The 16,486-nt window shown below is 34.2% G+C and overlaps 1 protein-coding gene across 1 annotated transcript in view; it reads left to right on the top strand.

Annotated features, from left to right (window-relative positions):
• LOC149790718 (uncharacterized) overlaps positions 1-16,486 on the top strand; it is a 395,180-nt gene that overhangs the window by 321,372 nt on the left and 57,322 nt on the right. Inside the window, exons 24-31 of the mRNA XM_089973252.1 lie at positions 4,256-4,822; positions 7,948-7,974; positions 8,429-8,464; positions 10,295-10,861; positions 11,646-12,227; positions 13,607-13,657; positions 14,806-14,859; positions 15,214-15,780. Coding sequence (XP_089829378.1) covers positions 4,256-4,822; positions 7,948-7,974; positions 8,429-8,464; positions 10,295-10,861; positions 11,646-12,227; positions 13,607-13,657; positions 14,806-14,859; positions 15,214-15,780 — 2,451 coding nt within the window. The remainder of the gene's footprint in view (positions 1-4,255; positions 4,823-7,947; positions 7,975-8,428; positions 8,465-10,294; positions 10,862-11,645; positions 12,228-13,606; positions 13,658-14,805; positions 14,860-15,213; positions 15,781-16,486) is intronic.

Genomic DNA, 16,486 nt, shown 5'->3' on the forward strand with positions numbered 1-16,486 from the left:
TTACAAACGCTTTTTTCTGTTAATGCGAATTTTGTTTGGTCGAATTGGTTTTGAATTTATTGATTCTTGGCCTTCCTTATGAACTTCAGTTATTTTATTTGGTAATAGGACGAAAAACGTATTGCACCAACATTTCCTACTAAGTATTGCTTTAGAAGTTTTACAGTTCAGTTCAAGTCATCAGATATATCTGATATTTCTAGAAACTAAAGCAATAGCTTTGGATATTAGTGAAGGATCCGAAATACGCTTTTTTTAGAATGATCGGGCAAAATAGACAATGGAAAGAGAAACGAAAACAAATTAAAACACGAGGTAAAACAACTCAGATCAAAACAAAGAAAACCAGAAAATAAGAACCCCAGCTGATACCCGTTGACATTACAAGATGCCACCGGATCTCAGATAATATATTGTTAGCAACTCTGAAATCTGACATAAAATATGTCTGGACACGAGTTGTTTTACATTATATGAAATTGTTTACGTTGATAAATGTTGTTCGAAGAACATTGTCAATAATTAATAATCTATTGTTAAAGAATTTAAGCCCCTTTTATTCACGCTTCCAGTGTATATAGAAGAATTTCATCGTCACCCTAAAAAATAGTTTATTTCATTTTATATTATGGCTTGTCATAGATGCATACCGCTTTCATATGTATGCACAGCACTCCCAATATCCGTTTGATATTGCACCACTATTAAGAAACAGAATAAAAATACTAATTAATAATGGTGGTATAAGTCTACTGGTAGATACTAGAAACGAGCATGGTGTCCACATCTGTAATATGCTATACAGGTATATGCATTTAGTAAGCATTAGTAAATCAAACACTAGTGAAAAAATGAACACAGGTTTAGTACCGACACATTCTAGATTTATAGCTGTATGTATTAAGATATTTCTTTACGTTACTTGTGGCTTAAATTTGAAACTTAAAGTTCCAACAATTTAAGAAATGCGTTACGTGTGGCTGAACAGTGTAAGTTAAAGATTTAAAATATACAAGAGAAGTTCTCTTTTATGGAGATATACTTGTATGTATTTTGATAATATTTCGCATCGTATGTGGTCAGTTCATAACGATTACCAAGTAAACATGGTGATGGTTTATGCATTATTCGTGACCCATGAAAGACGCTTTTCCTAACAATTAAAATAATTACGAAATATCCAACATTACACAAGCTATTATACAAGCTATGCGAGATTATAAATTCCAGTCGTGTTTGGACTTCCAGTAATTATGTTTTCCTGTTGTACCGAGACTGTCAATAATTATACAAAATATACTAATTTATAACATCTTGTTTTACTTGGACATCCAGTAATTTTAAACGCATTGTGAATTCATAACTTCGAGAATTGTTTGGATATCCAGTAATATACAAGCTATGAGAATAATATCGAACAAAATACAAGCTATGCAAATTTTTAACTTCGTGTATATTTTAGACTTTCAGTAATTATAAATGTTATGCGATTTTATAACTTCTTGTATTGTTTAAGCATACAGTAATTATAATAGCTATTCATATTGATACCTTCGTGTATTGTTTAGACTTTCTGCATAGTCAAATTATGCTGTTGTCCATCAAGTACATTTGCATTCTTAATACCTTAATACATACACGGAAACCTGTCTTTATGGAGCCGTATCATGTACTGGATACACGCGTGCAAAGTAAATTATATATATATATATATATATATATATATATAATCGTTTTAATCCTTGCATATTGAAAATCATTATATATAACAACAAACTATCAAATACTTACAACTTTCTCAGTCTCATACGCGTGCTGTACAGGCAGATTTCATTGTAAATGCATATGTTTTCTTTTCCTCTCATAGTTTGTCACCTTTTGTTTTTTTTGTCGTGTAAACAGTCACTTACAAGTGTTGTGTTTAAGTTTGCGCGGAAGAATACAGTAAGAGCTGATGCTGTATATAATGTGTGTTCTTTACGTGTTCGCATGGAACAGAAAGTTGAGACTACCTTAAGACTCTTTGTGTTAATTAAACTCAGATAATAAACCCACGTTTCGACAGGAAATACCAGGACATTAAAAATGTAACTTTAAATTTCTAAATGGTCAAGATCAACCTATATTATTCATTATAGACCCATACTTGACACAAGATTCTGCGTGCGAGAAAATCACATAAGACGCGCGTTGTGTTTGATCTTCAATTTTTAATTTGGTATCTACACAATCAGGTGTTAATTTCAGTAATAGGTTTTTCAAAGTCAAGTGTGTAAGATGACAGAACATTGCATTTTAATAGAACATTGCATGTTTTGTTTCAGTTACAAATACGATATGTTCTCAAATAAATCCTTTTAGTAAAATGTTACTTTTCCTTATCAAACATACATGTGGCTCCAAACCCATATATACACTGATGAACTCAGTCTGCGCACCGCTAGAGTTAGCAACGCAATGTGGCTGGCAGGAAATTCTTTGGCAAGAAATTCACATAGGCAGCAGCGCGATATGCTTATTTCAAGAAGATGCATATGAGTGTGCTTTTAATACGATAATATGAAATGCATATACTTGATTATCTGTTTATTTTGAAGTTCTAAGATTTGATTGTGTTTCGTTAGCAACGAGCTAAAGTACTGGTGTCATTTAGCGAATCTTTTTCCATAAAGGTGGGCAGTGCTGGTACCATTTAGCTACTAACTTACGGTACTAAATGGCTGACACTGCTGGTGCCATTTTGCGAATAACTTTTTAAAGCAAAAAGCTGACAATGCTGGTATCGTTTAGTGAATCACTTTCTATTGGACAATTTTGATGGTGTTGGTACCAGTTCGTGAATCACGTTCTATCCTAAAGAGTTGGCAGTGATAGCACCATTTAGCTGAACACTTTTTGTTATATATAGCAAGTTCACGTTGCTGGTACAATTACGTGAATCACTTTTTATAGTAAAGTTTTGGAACTGTGGTATCATATATTGAATTACTTTCAGTACAGAGTTGACACTGCTGGTACCATTTAGTGAATCACATTCAGGATTAAAGAGTTGATACCGCTGGTACCATACATTGAAACACTTTCTGTTACCATTTAGCTAATTACTTTCTATGCCGAAGAGCTGACACCGTTGGCTCCACATAGCGAATCAGTATATATAGTAAAGGGTTGCCGCTGCTGGTACCATACACTGAATCACATTAAGTAAAGATTTGACGGCGCTGTTACCATTTAGTAAATCCCGTTCAATAGTAAAGAGTTGACGCTGTTTTTATTATGCATTGAATCACTTTCTGTAAATAGTTGACAGTGCTGGTACTATTTAGTGAATCACGTTCCATAGTTGACAGTGCTACTACAATTCATTGACTCATTAAATACAGCAAAGGTTACTTTGATCATGTCAAACTAAGTTTTAAGAGATACAATATATTTATTAAACTCACTTGTACAATATTACATTTATTTTATCTAGTCAATCGACTTCCTACATGTTTCATTCAATACCAGGCAGGATTAGTTGCAAAGGTTTAAAACTAAATATATTATAACGATGATACTGGTGTTGCCAAAATAATATTTGCATTCTATGAAATATTTATATTAAAGAGTATTACTTGGAAGTTACTACAATACAGATAAATGACGAATGATATAGTATTCTTTGTGATGTTTCAGCTCCTTACTTGGTATGTACATTCAGTGACAGTGATATACCCTATGTCTGTTAATACCTTTTGTTTTATGAGCAAACATAATTGCATCATCTGAAAGTCATTTATTATTTTGAAGAATTTCCCTACATTATATTAAACTGTACAAGGTAAATAAACCAACTCATGCAAAGAGACATTTATACTTGAAGACGAAGACTACAGTTATATAATTTTCGTCTTGTACATGGTTCACTACATTTTGTAGCATTGTGATTACACTGTGCCTTTTCTGGGTCACGATTATCACTATAAAAATAATGACATGTATATTAAAATATTACTATTGAGAAAGTTTCTTGGAATATGCCATTTATTAACAAGCAGCACGATTACATTACATACATTAGTTGTAGATAATTTCTACTACTTTTTAAGATTAAATTCGGCAGATTAATCGATGCTTTTAATCACTTTTGTTAGGAAAAATATCACGTGATAATTAAACAAAACAAACACGACCAAAGAGTACGTTGCTTGTTACATTTACAAATTGTCATAAAATTCGTTTCCATAATACGAAATGCTGACTACCCTTTCAGACTGCCCTCCCCCAAGGGCTGATATTGTGTTTGTTCTGGATGGTTCAACGAGTGTTGGAGTAGACAATTTCAAGAAAGTTATAGATTTTGCCATGAAGGTGGTAGAGTTTGCTGACATTGACTCGGGAGAAGTGCGTGTTGGACTAATGACTTACAGCGACCGGACAAGAATAGTGTTTAACTTGAAAGATATTTCTTCAAAGAAAGATCTTACGGAGGCCATGAGAAAAGTAATTTTGCCTTTTGGAAATACCAATACAGCTGATGCACTTCGGGACATGAGGGTATCGATGTTTACGGTGGCAAATGGCGATCGACCGGATGTTCCAAACTATGCAGTAGTTATAACGGATGGTGTTTCTAACATCAATCAGAGAAGGACAATAGAAGAAGCAGAGCTTGCGCACCGTGTAGGTATTAGGATATTCGCTATCGGGATAAATCTGCAGAACTCGCAAGAGCTGGAAGGAATAGCCAGCAAACCTATTGAAGACAACCGCTTTACTGTGGACGACTTTGACATGTTGATAGAGCTAAGAAATGATGTGTTTCCTTCCCGATGTCAAGGTATTATGGTGAAGGTGCAATCATGCTTGTTTTGCGGTGCGGCAGGTCTGACCAGCCTCCACAAGCTTAAATCACAACAATGCTCACGCTTATACAATGGTTGTGGAAGGAATGTAGCACACATAGTTTTCCAAAATTCAAACATCCGAAAGCTTTTGACGAACTTTAATGCACATGCTATTCTTATAATGTTCACGCTTTCTTTTTACATCAAGTGAAACCTACTATTGTAGCTTGCACAGGCAGATATGTCATTCTCCAACTATATTATTATACCGATTGGCGGACATTCTGCTCATTATTTTAAATCTATATCTTTGTCAGTTCCAACAGTGCTTTTACATCTTACATAAATTCACTGCTTTTTGAAACTGCTATATAAATAATTTTCTTCAGAGATTCTGCTTCCGTTCGAGACAGCCTCGTTTGCAAATAGGGTAGCGGAAAAGACTGGGGAATCAAAGTCTATGATCGTTTGGTGGATTGTTTCCTGGTTTATTTATAATAACGTTCGTCTAATTGTTTCTCGCTCCTATTTAAAAACATAGTGTGACTCAAACTGGATTGACTTAGATGTAAAATATGTGTTGGTTAGATATATTTTTGTTTGTTGCTCTTTTACTGGATTCATTTGCCTTATTTTCTCTTTGCACTTGCATTTCTTTTTTTAACTTATATTGGCTGATATGGTATCGGCAATTTATAAGAAAACAACGCAATGACATTTGTGTCCTGTGTATAATTAGCAAAGAATCAAATACATGTATTTTAATGAAAACGCTCATGCTCGTATTGAAACTGTTCTGCAGTGTTCTGTGGCACTGATCACTCAAAGATCACAATTATTTTCTGTATGCCTAACTACGTTGTAGGTTGAAAAATATGAGTGACGACAGTGAACGAGAATTAATAAGTCTGGTGAGCTGTTTATTATAAAGAATGATTCTATCTATTTATAATCTTTTTCGCTAAACAAAAGTCGTCGATGCACTTTGAGTTACATATAATGAGCCAAAACAGTGTTATCGCTCTGAGTTATTGCACCAGAAAGAAACGGATCAAATTAGTTTGTTTGTTGCATTTGCCAAGAAAATTGATGGGAAATAATTATGTATCTGGTATCAGTCTCGTTCATCCAGATGATTTTGTGGCTTCGTGATATCTCCGGTTTCGAATGTTATGGAAAAATGCTTTATTAATCGCTTTTACCAACATACAGCGCTTCGGTTTAACGTTGTGAAATAGAAACTACAAAGTGATTTCTCACTGTCCCAAACGTTAGGTGAACATGCGTGTTTCCGATCACTCATGCAAAGTTTGTATGATAGATTTAAAAGGTTATCACCAAGAAACTCCTCCGAAGCAGGAGCACTGTCTGAATCAGCCAAAAAAAAAAACTCGTCTTCACAGAAACGCTTAATTTCATCAGTTAATTAAATATCTTTTCTTAATTTTGTGTGAACCTCGTTTTGGCTTTGCGAGGAAAAGTATAACGGAAATATCACAAAGTCGCGCGTGCGTTAGTCTTAGACTCGGCCGATGTGGGTATGTGAGAAATGTTGCCAGTAGTTTCCAGTGGGTCGGTGGTTCTTTGTTCCTCCAGCAGCTATACTAGACGTCACGTTTATCGTATCAAGCTCTGAAAAATGATATTAAACCTAAAACAAGAACAATAACAACACAAACAACAACAACAACGGTCACGCCATACTATGATTGAACTAAACGAACCTGGAAATTTTTTACTTTATGTTGTAATCAATTTCAGCTGTTCAAATCGTTCGCATACATTTTCTCTCGAATCAGGGCATAGGGACATTTTAGAAGACACCATAATGAGTACATACCAGGCTAAATTGGCCTACCCATTCATCCCTATTGATGTTGATTGCAACGGAAAGTAACTTTTTCATCCGCGGAAGTTGAATGGATTAAAACAGCTACACGGCCGGCCGGCCGGCGACAAACGCTAAGTGTCAGTATGAATTGACGTGGCGCGATGATCATTTGTTAGAGGAGACAATACAGCAGACTCTGATACGAAAGTCCTAAACGCACTTTCGCTGTTGTTTCCTAAAGAATAGAAAAAGCATATGCTTGATCAAGTTTATAATTAAAGTTTCATAGAAAAACAAGAGAATATGTTGCATTTTTAATCGAAATATTCCTGCTTGTGGAATACCATCTTTGCATCTTTTTGAAATATATGCCAAAAAAAATGGGCGATTATATTAAAGCCTCTCATAGAAGTGACTTTGTAGCAGTAAAAGTACATTACTGTACATTAGATGCAATACTATTTCCTTGCATTTTAAGAACATGGTTGGTCTCTATATGTTTAAACGATAAATCAAAAGGGTCATCTGTTCTTGTTGATTTCCTATTATTATTTTGTCACCGTTTTGATGCAGCATTTACTTTGGCTATTGCTTTATATTAGTTGACACACGGCCGCATATAAATTCACTTTGAAAAGACTAATATCACTCGAACAGGATTCTTATTCACAACCTTACTGACATCACCGGTTGCATATATCCTTATTGCGCACATGCTCATTTGTTTTGTTTGAACACAGTTTCCACTTTAAATTAATTTTTAATATTAAACCTTCAAAACGTTCCTAGATAATATAAAAGCGTTGTTCCTACTTTTTAAGCTGATGAAATTCACGTCTAGAACATCTGCGCTTTAATTAATAACACTAAAACTAATTTATATTAAATTTTGCACATTCAAATGTTTCTAAAATAATATGAAAGGGAAAAAGTACATTTCCGTTTTTTTTTTCTCATATCACATTTCCACAATGGTGATTGATATATTTGACTGGGATAAAAAATGAAACAAATATTTGCCATGCTTAAATCAGATATTGTCTCTAATGATGAAATTACTTATAAATAATCGTTATATTTATTTATGTTCAAAATTTATCAATACACAAATAGGCGATATTATTTATTTGAAAGTTATCATGGATCAATCTTTTTACATCTAATAACACATTAGTAAGCAATCTATGCGCAAGAACAGACTTCACTATACCATCAGGGTATTCCTGAATTCCAGTTATATCTGTCGTTTATAAGTTAAGAATTTTATGATCCAGTTTTTCTTACTAGGGAAGGAACGGGAAGCAAAAGCACCAGGTGAGCGTTTCACCCATTCTTACTTCGAAATACGCGTCAAAGCAATTGAATTACTAAATTGTAATTGTAAAGGCTATCAATGGTTGAAAACGACATGTAAGAACACATGTAACGACATGTAAGAACACCCCCTCTAACGACATGTCAAAACACACATGCAAACAAACAGTTGTTTCTTGAAAAAAAATGCGTTAATGCGTATTTACCTTAAATATATACTCTACGCTGATACTATCTTTATTAGTGATACATTGCATATTAAGTTTTTATCAACTAATTACAAGGGAGATAATTATGCATTTTTTTATTATCTCTCAATCGCTGGAGCAAAAGGTTAGAATAATTTTATGCATTTGAAATTCATAAGTGATATTGTCATTGTTTTTGCGTGGAGACCAGATCTCCAACTGGTACTTAATACACCCAGTGAAAGAAAAGTATGCCTCGATTTCAGCTGCAGTAAGAGTGATGCCTCTGCCATCGGCAAATAGTAAGTACCAACGAGTTGTAAAGGTAGGGCAATTATAGTATGGACATTTGCATCGAGGCACACTCGATTATAATCTGGACATACATTATGCTAAACAAATAATATTAATACGTCATTCTAGACACTTTTGGAAGTATCTTCCAAGTTAAAGTGTTTGCTTGAAAAATCATCATTGGAAATGCTGTTGATTTTAGTGTATATCCACTGTCAATTATACAACCTTAATATGCACCGAACTATTTTGTCTTGGTACATACAGATGAATGTAGTCCAATATTCATGAAATAGCCCCATTACATGTTTGAAACTTTGATAGACTGACTCGCACTTATTTGTAATAGACATATGTCCCTGTAGCTAAGCAAGATGCACACCGCTCTCTCTCTCTCTCTCTCTCTCTCTCATATATATGTTCAGTTGTCTTAGGGTTTATGACTCATCGTGATATCCAGTACCATCAAGCTTATCAGTTTTGAATTTTTTCATATGAGGTCCCAAAACATGAGGGCATTTAAATTACACTAACACTTAGGAAATTCATATGTGTCACACGCACGCACGCACACACACACAGACACTCACACACACATACGTACGTATATATATATATATATATATATATATATATATATATATATATATATATATATATATATATATATATATATATATATATATATATATATATATATATATATATATATATATATATATATATATATATGCCGTATGAAATTTCGAGAGGCGTCTGACTAGCATTTAGCCGTAGTCTTTTGCGACACTTCCAGCTTCACTTTGATTCATACGTAATACATTGCGAAATATCCCAAACCGACATGGAACCTTAATTACCATGAAATAATTTTATTAGAAGCAGAGAACATGGCACAAACACCATTTCTGCGACATTAGCGCATTGTAGTCATCTGGTCATCGTTGTCGCCACGTTTTTTACATTTCCCATTTGCAGAGAAGGTACAAATGTATTTTCAGCTCATGCACGATATCAGAACAGGAGCAGGACAATTAATATTCATCCGATCTTGTTTGTACATTGAGGTGTAGATAGGTGTTAGTTTGACAGCTTGCTGGTTGATCGATAGTTTTAGCAGAGAGGTGTGAACTACGGTTGAATTATAATGAATATTTAACGTATATTTAAATCGTTAACGACCATGTGTATTTGATTGCAAATAAAATGCATAATGTGCAACAGCAATGTGTGTGTATGTGGTCTAATCAGACGTGTCATAACTCAGTAATATATAGGACAAAGAAAGCTCATGATATGGCCTATTTCATACAAAGCGATAACAACCGGTGTATGTTGTCTGTTTCAGTCTTTTGTCAATACGTTTCATGACATGCATGCATTTTTTGATATCGGTGCAGACCAGAAATAATTTACAGGTTATAAAGCGAGACCGTGGCTGTGCAATTTCTGTTTTCAATAATCGACGCCTTCTGTTCTATTTTGGGCTTGACCGAAATTATGTTATTAGTTACCCGAATCATTATTGTAAACGATTTTTATAATATATCCAATGTATACCCAACTGTCATAATGCATATAATAAAAAATAACAACAAATATTAAGCCGTTACACGACGCAAGTTTGTATGTAATCAAATTGTTACAAATTAGTACAAAGAAGACCAATATTTGCAGACTATACTATGACATAAACATCATGTTTGTATTCAAATTTGTTACTTCATGGAATACATTAGTTGTACTATATCGTCAAAACGTTATTTTATAAATACAACATTTTGGATAACCTCCTTAGACAAGAATCAAGCTTTATATTTTCACTGTTATATTTCCAGTGTGTGGCAAAATGCAATTAGACATTGTGTTTGTACTCGATTCATCAACGAGTGTCGGCGAAAGAAACTTTGAGGAGATGATTCGTTTCACCAAAAATGTCATATCCCGCGTAGACATCGATTCTGGTGGAATAAGGATAGGATTCGTTACATATAGTTCAAATGTATATGTTATATTTAACCTAAACAGTCACAAGTTGAAAGCGGACGTGTTAAATGCAGTAGGAAACGTAAAATACAGACTTGGTAGCACCAATACAGCCGGAGCTCTCCGACTGGTGAGAACTGATATGTTCACTCCAGAAAATGGCGACCGTCCAAATGTGGAAAATTTGGCTATCCTCATCACTGATGGGATATCAAATATTAATTCTGCGCGGACCATACCGGAAGCTGAATTGACAAGAACGGAAGGAATCCGAATATTTACAATTGGTATAGGAATCTCAGAAACCAGAGAACTTAAATCCATTGCAAGTGTTCCTGTGGAGAAATATTTTGCAGCAGTACAAAGATTTGAGGATCTGTCAAATATACAAGAGATGCTGTTTTCATCCGTCTGTCCTGGTAATATTTATGCCATTGTTAATGTATACAGAAAGTATAATTTATCAGGCAGCACTTGTTGATTTTGGACTTTAAGCGTTGTCTATACATTTTTATTCGAAACATTTTAAAGAATTTATATATTTTTTAACCAAATTTATCCATTGCCACGGAAAGGATTCAGCAAATGCAGAAGTTTAAAATATTATTTAGTAGTGTAAATTAGTTTATAATGGAGAGACAAAATGAAAATGGAATCTGGTAAAGTTTCATAGTTTTATACAGGAAATCATCGAGTACGGTTACAAAAGTGAAATGTGCCTGTAATCGCTGTCCTTCAAATACCTCATCTGAAGCCCATGCGAATCATAGTCGTACAGGACGAGATAATGACTATCAAATTAGCAATAAATGGATGCCGAAGGTGTAAACATCTACGCATAATGAAAAAGTTATTTCCGATAATATATGTATGCTTTAGGCTAAATTAATGATGAAAACATGTACAAAGATGTCTGGTCGGAATATATTTATAACCTTTTATAGTTGCATAATTTAAAAATGTATCAGTATATATCATTACTTAATCGCATCTTATGAATGTCGCTATCAAACATGTCTTGTAATAATCGAACTTAAACCCCTTGAGTTACCAATCTTGAAAACGACATTAATCATTGAATCTGCATCCTCAATAATTTAGCACCGCCCAATATTAAAATACGACGTAGCAGCTGTAGATTACCCGTATGTAAATATTGTAGCATCTGAGAAGGAGTTACTGTATTTAATTACCTTTTTACAGCCAAATGTGGATCAGCAAAACTAGATATTATTTTTGTGATGGATGCTTCCACGAGTGTTGCAGAAAGAAATTTCATCAAGATGAAAGAATTCGCAAAAGACATTGTCGAACTTGGCGATGTTGATAATGGCATGCTTCGATTTGGGTTTGTAATATATGCTACTGATGTCAGAGTACAATTCAAACTAAATCAATACTCTTATCAATCACAAATATTGAATTCCATTGACCAAATTCCATATTTGACTGGAAGTACAAACACCGCCGATGCCCTTCGAAGTTTGTGGACGGAAATGTTTACCGAGAAGAACGGAGACAGATCTGACGCACAAAATATTGCTATAATTGTTACTGATGGTGTATCTAATATTAATAACCAAAGGACAGTTCCTGAAGCTCAGCGAGTCAAACGTAGTGGCGTTCATATCTACGCCGTAGGGATAAATCTGGGGGACGATACAAGAGAAATTAAAGCCATCGCCTCTGAACCATCGTCAGAGAATTTATATGCATTAGAGAAATTTGATGACCTCACAGACCTCAAGGAAAACTTATTCACGTCAATTTGTCGAGGACGCTCAGGTTTGACTAAAATGTATTTGTCTTGCCTATTTGTTTTCACATGGTGGAGGTAACACGGCACGAACTCTGTTAGAAGCAAATTTAACGATACTCGACTTACGTTTCTAAATCTACGAGCACGTCACTCTTTTAGATGTAGCGTTTACCGTGGTTGTTTAAATTATTATTGTCATAAGCTATCATTATGGTGGTTGGAAGCAATTTCATGTTGGTGTATAGAATCAGGCATAAATCGCACGAGAAGTTAACGTATGTCTTAAATATCATACGCAGACAAAACATGTCTCTTTCATGTTTGCATAGATTACACGGACGTTTCTAAGGGAAATATCTAAATTATGCATGTACTGTAGGAGAACCATGTTGTGCGTTCGGGCATCATTTGGGGCATCAGTGTATATGCTTCTGGAACAAATTAATAAACAACGAAGGTTTTTTCAGTTCCTTTTCTCTTGATATATTTGACTCAAATATAGTGATAGTGCTTTATCAACTCGAAAGTGGTATTTGTTTTATATAGAAATGTACCATTTTTAGAATACTTCACGACTTAAACGCTTGCTTTTTAATATATTCTAATAAATAAGTCAGTATATGACAGTAATTGAGCTTAATATGGGGATATTTATTTCAAAATTGTATGGGTGAATAAATTATGTTTAGGATGAAAAAGTGTATTTAGTTTCACTCACATGTACTTTTGTTTGCTTGCTTAACTGGGAACAAATTGCTATTATCGCTAACCTCTAAAGCGAATGAGTTTTTGTGTGTGTGCTGACCTTTCCTCTAACATATAATAATATTTTCAGACGACCTTTTTTACTGTTTTAATGGATGACTAATTTGTGTAAGCAGCAACTTGTCAAGTGTCTGTCCTAGTACCGCACTGGTGTCATCGCCTTCATTCGTGTAATGTGAGGTTTTTTGGCGTCATCATGTATCGCCCTAATATCCTAGAGCGATCGTTGTGTTTGTTCGTCCTTGTTCTTCCGTCATTATGTGTGTAATCCGTCAAGAAGTGTGTATAATACGTCAAGAATGTCCAGTCTGCACAGCTTTTAGGTTGGTGAGTATGTACGTTCATTTTGTGCATGTAAATTATTTATGTTCGTTATTTTTAAGACCTCCATAGATTCTTTAAATCTCATTTATACAGACTCTTGTCGTTCGAGTTAAAATTAAGAAGGTATTTACAGTAAATTTTACTAAATCCCATTTACTTAATTTAAAATTGTTGAAATTAATTTTGTTTTAAAGAAATAAATATATGTATCACTTCTGTTTTAATCTGAGTGAATGATACAATTCTAAAGGCCTGCTGAATCCAGATCTTTAACTTGTTTTTTTTTTAAATCTTATATTTGGCTTTCTCATTTTAGCACCGTTAGAACCAGAAATAGAAGCTGGTCCTGGGAAAGAAATTTTAGATGGTTAGTAAAGTTTGAATATAGCATTGATAAATGTAGTGATTTGAAACTTTTCAGTCTCTCTAGTAGGTTGAACTGTCATTATTCAATGCTAAGTATAGTCACAAATTTGTCCATTGTCTCATGAATTCTGCCATGATTCAGTGATCTGATATATCATGTCCTACACATATTTTGTAACTGGATGCAGATGCGAGATGTATCGATATATCATTTATCAAGGACCAATCGGAATAACTTCGGACGTTTCGTCAATAAGCCAGAAACACGTATATATACCAGTTGCTATAGCACGGACAAGACCAATGCTTACCAGATAGCAGCAGGATAAGCCAATGATTATTAATGCGCTCATCGCTTCCACCCATCAACTAAAACAGTTTCCAAGCTAACCATTAGAGACAGTATTTGTTTTCAGTTTGATCTCATTGTTACGTTTACTCACCTTGACTGTATGACTTTAACAACATTAATATACCGATTTTAGTATATTACTGTTTTTCGTACCGTTGCGAGTAAATATCTTTAGTTCTTCAATATGAATTCCCTTTTTATCAAGACATATGGTGGAAACAATTGAGAGCTAGAAATTCGGTACAAAGGATCGGACTCGTAGAGTCAAAGCATGATTTAAGATCTGGACTTAATGCACATAAATGACCCGTAAAGTATTCAGTTTGACACAATATAACTTTAATTTATACATGGCTTAAATTCAGAAAAAGTAAATCATGTTACTATAGTTACAAATTCTATGTGCTTATCTTTGCGTCCAAAAATGTTTTTCTTTATATTTATGCCGATAGGTACAATTGCGTATATTAGTATATGTTGTTAAGGAATGTGGAGCAGAATTTCAGATCAAACTCGAATGCATGTTTGTGTACCGTACAACTGTTTCTGATTTAATTGTACTTAAGTGCTGATTTTACGTCGCATACATACTTCCTATCACCATATATCTAGCAAAGCTTTGGTTTATTAATTTGCTTTATGCTTTTGAATATTTAATTTAGTACGTTTTGAAGTCAATGAATTTCATAAAAACTAAGTTCCGCATTTTGTGGTTTTCGAAATGAAAGTAGCGTAGAGCATTGTTATGATCGAAGCAGTCTACACGTTTTTAGATTCCCTAATTCAATTTGTTTCAGTGAACACCTCGAAACCAAGAACCGTCGTAACGTTGCCATTACGAAATCCTCAGAGTAAGCAAATTGATTAACACGCTACGTATAAAATAAAATAGAATAATAAATTAGAAGAACTTAAGGTAAAATTCGTTGTTAAAACGAGTTACTGCAATATAATGTTAATATTGATTCCACACAATCAAGTGATGTAATATTTTCTAACAGTAATCATCCTGTAGTAAACATTAGAGCGTCATTCCTACATAAACAACTTTTGAAGTAATTGTAATCTACTCTCCTATTTCGTTTCTTTTCAGAAGCATCTCTAAGTCATAAATCTGATAATAATTGAGTTATAAAAGACTTTAAACTATGCTTTATTAATCCTCACTTTTTTAGTTTATTTACTTTGTATGCTTCTTTATACAGCGTGCGGATTGGCAAAGGTGGACCTTGTTATTATATTGGATGCCTCAACCAGTGTTTCAGAGCCAAATTATAAAAAAATGTTGGCTTTTTGTAAGGACTTTCTTAAAGATGCAGACATCGATTCGGGCAGCGTTCGAGTGGGCATCGTTATTTATAGCACAGATGTTCAAATTCAATTCCATTTGAACAGATATTCTACTAAAACAGCAGTGTTCGATGCCATAGACAAAATACCGTACATTTATGGTAGTACTAATACTGCAGATGGTCTTAACACCATGCGAACAAAAATGTTCACACCAACCAATGGGGACCGTCCAGATGTAAACAACATTGCAATGATTATCACTGACGGTATTTCTAACATTAACGCAAGGAGAACCATTCCTGAAGCAGAACAAGCCCGCGCAGCCGGAATCCATATTTATGCAATAGGCATAGGCCTGAGTGATACCAAGGAATTAAATGCAATGGCGTCTCCCCCTGCATCTGAAAATAGCTTTTCTGTTAAGGAGTTTGATGAACTTGCAGGATTAGCTGAGAAGATCTTTTCGTCTGTCTGCCCAGGTAAGTGCTGTCAGTTTTAAATAGAGCCTTATTTCGTCTTCATTTTGATGACCGTATTTCAATTTAGAGATTTTATAATCGATCATTGGTCAATTGGATGGCATTTATTCCAATTGTAATCGTGTTTTAATTTGACCTAGGCACTAACTACATAGAGAGCACAAATATTGAAAGTAAAAGTCATATTGTTATTAACTGAGGTAATTTGACAGGTGTATTAATGAAGGTGGTAATGATGAATATTAAACATACAAGCAAAAGAAGCATACACAAACAAAAGCATATTTTACCAGGAACCGTTGATACGTTTGTTGTGGTAGATAAAGCAATTGTAGTTGGTGCTATATTTGTCGTAGGTGTTGTTGGTATGTATGTTACAATTAAATGGTATGAGAATTGGCAGGTATAAAAGTCGGAAGAATAGTTCGTATGACATGTTACACACCATGGCCAGAGAGGAGTATGAAAAGAAAGGAGTTAGGCAAGATAAAACAAGGGTGAAATGCATAAATTATTCGACTTTAAACAGCACATGTAGCCACAGAAATGGTAGTAAAACTGTGCCCTGGATGGTGGAAAAGAGGCTGCTTAGCGGAATAAAAGGCTGCCTCAATCATCGGCGTAAAGGGATGATAAACTTCTATCATTGTAGGCTTTTATATTTTATATGTTTATTGTTACTGCCTACTTTACAATTCAAGATCAT

The sequence above is a fragment of the Sinohyriopsis cumingii genome, chromosome 10 (assembly GCF_028554795.1).
Source record: "Sinohyriopsis cumingii isolate HCF-2022 chromosome 10, ASM2855479v2, whole genome shotgun sequence".
NCBI classification, from domain to species: Eukaryota; Metazoa; Mollusca; class Bivalvia; order Unionida; family Unionidae; genus Sinohyriopsis; species Sinohyriopsis cumingii.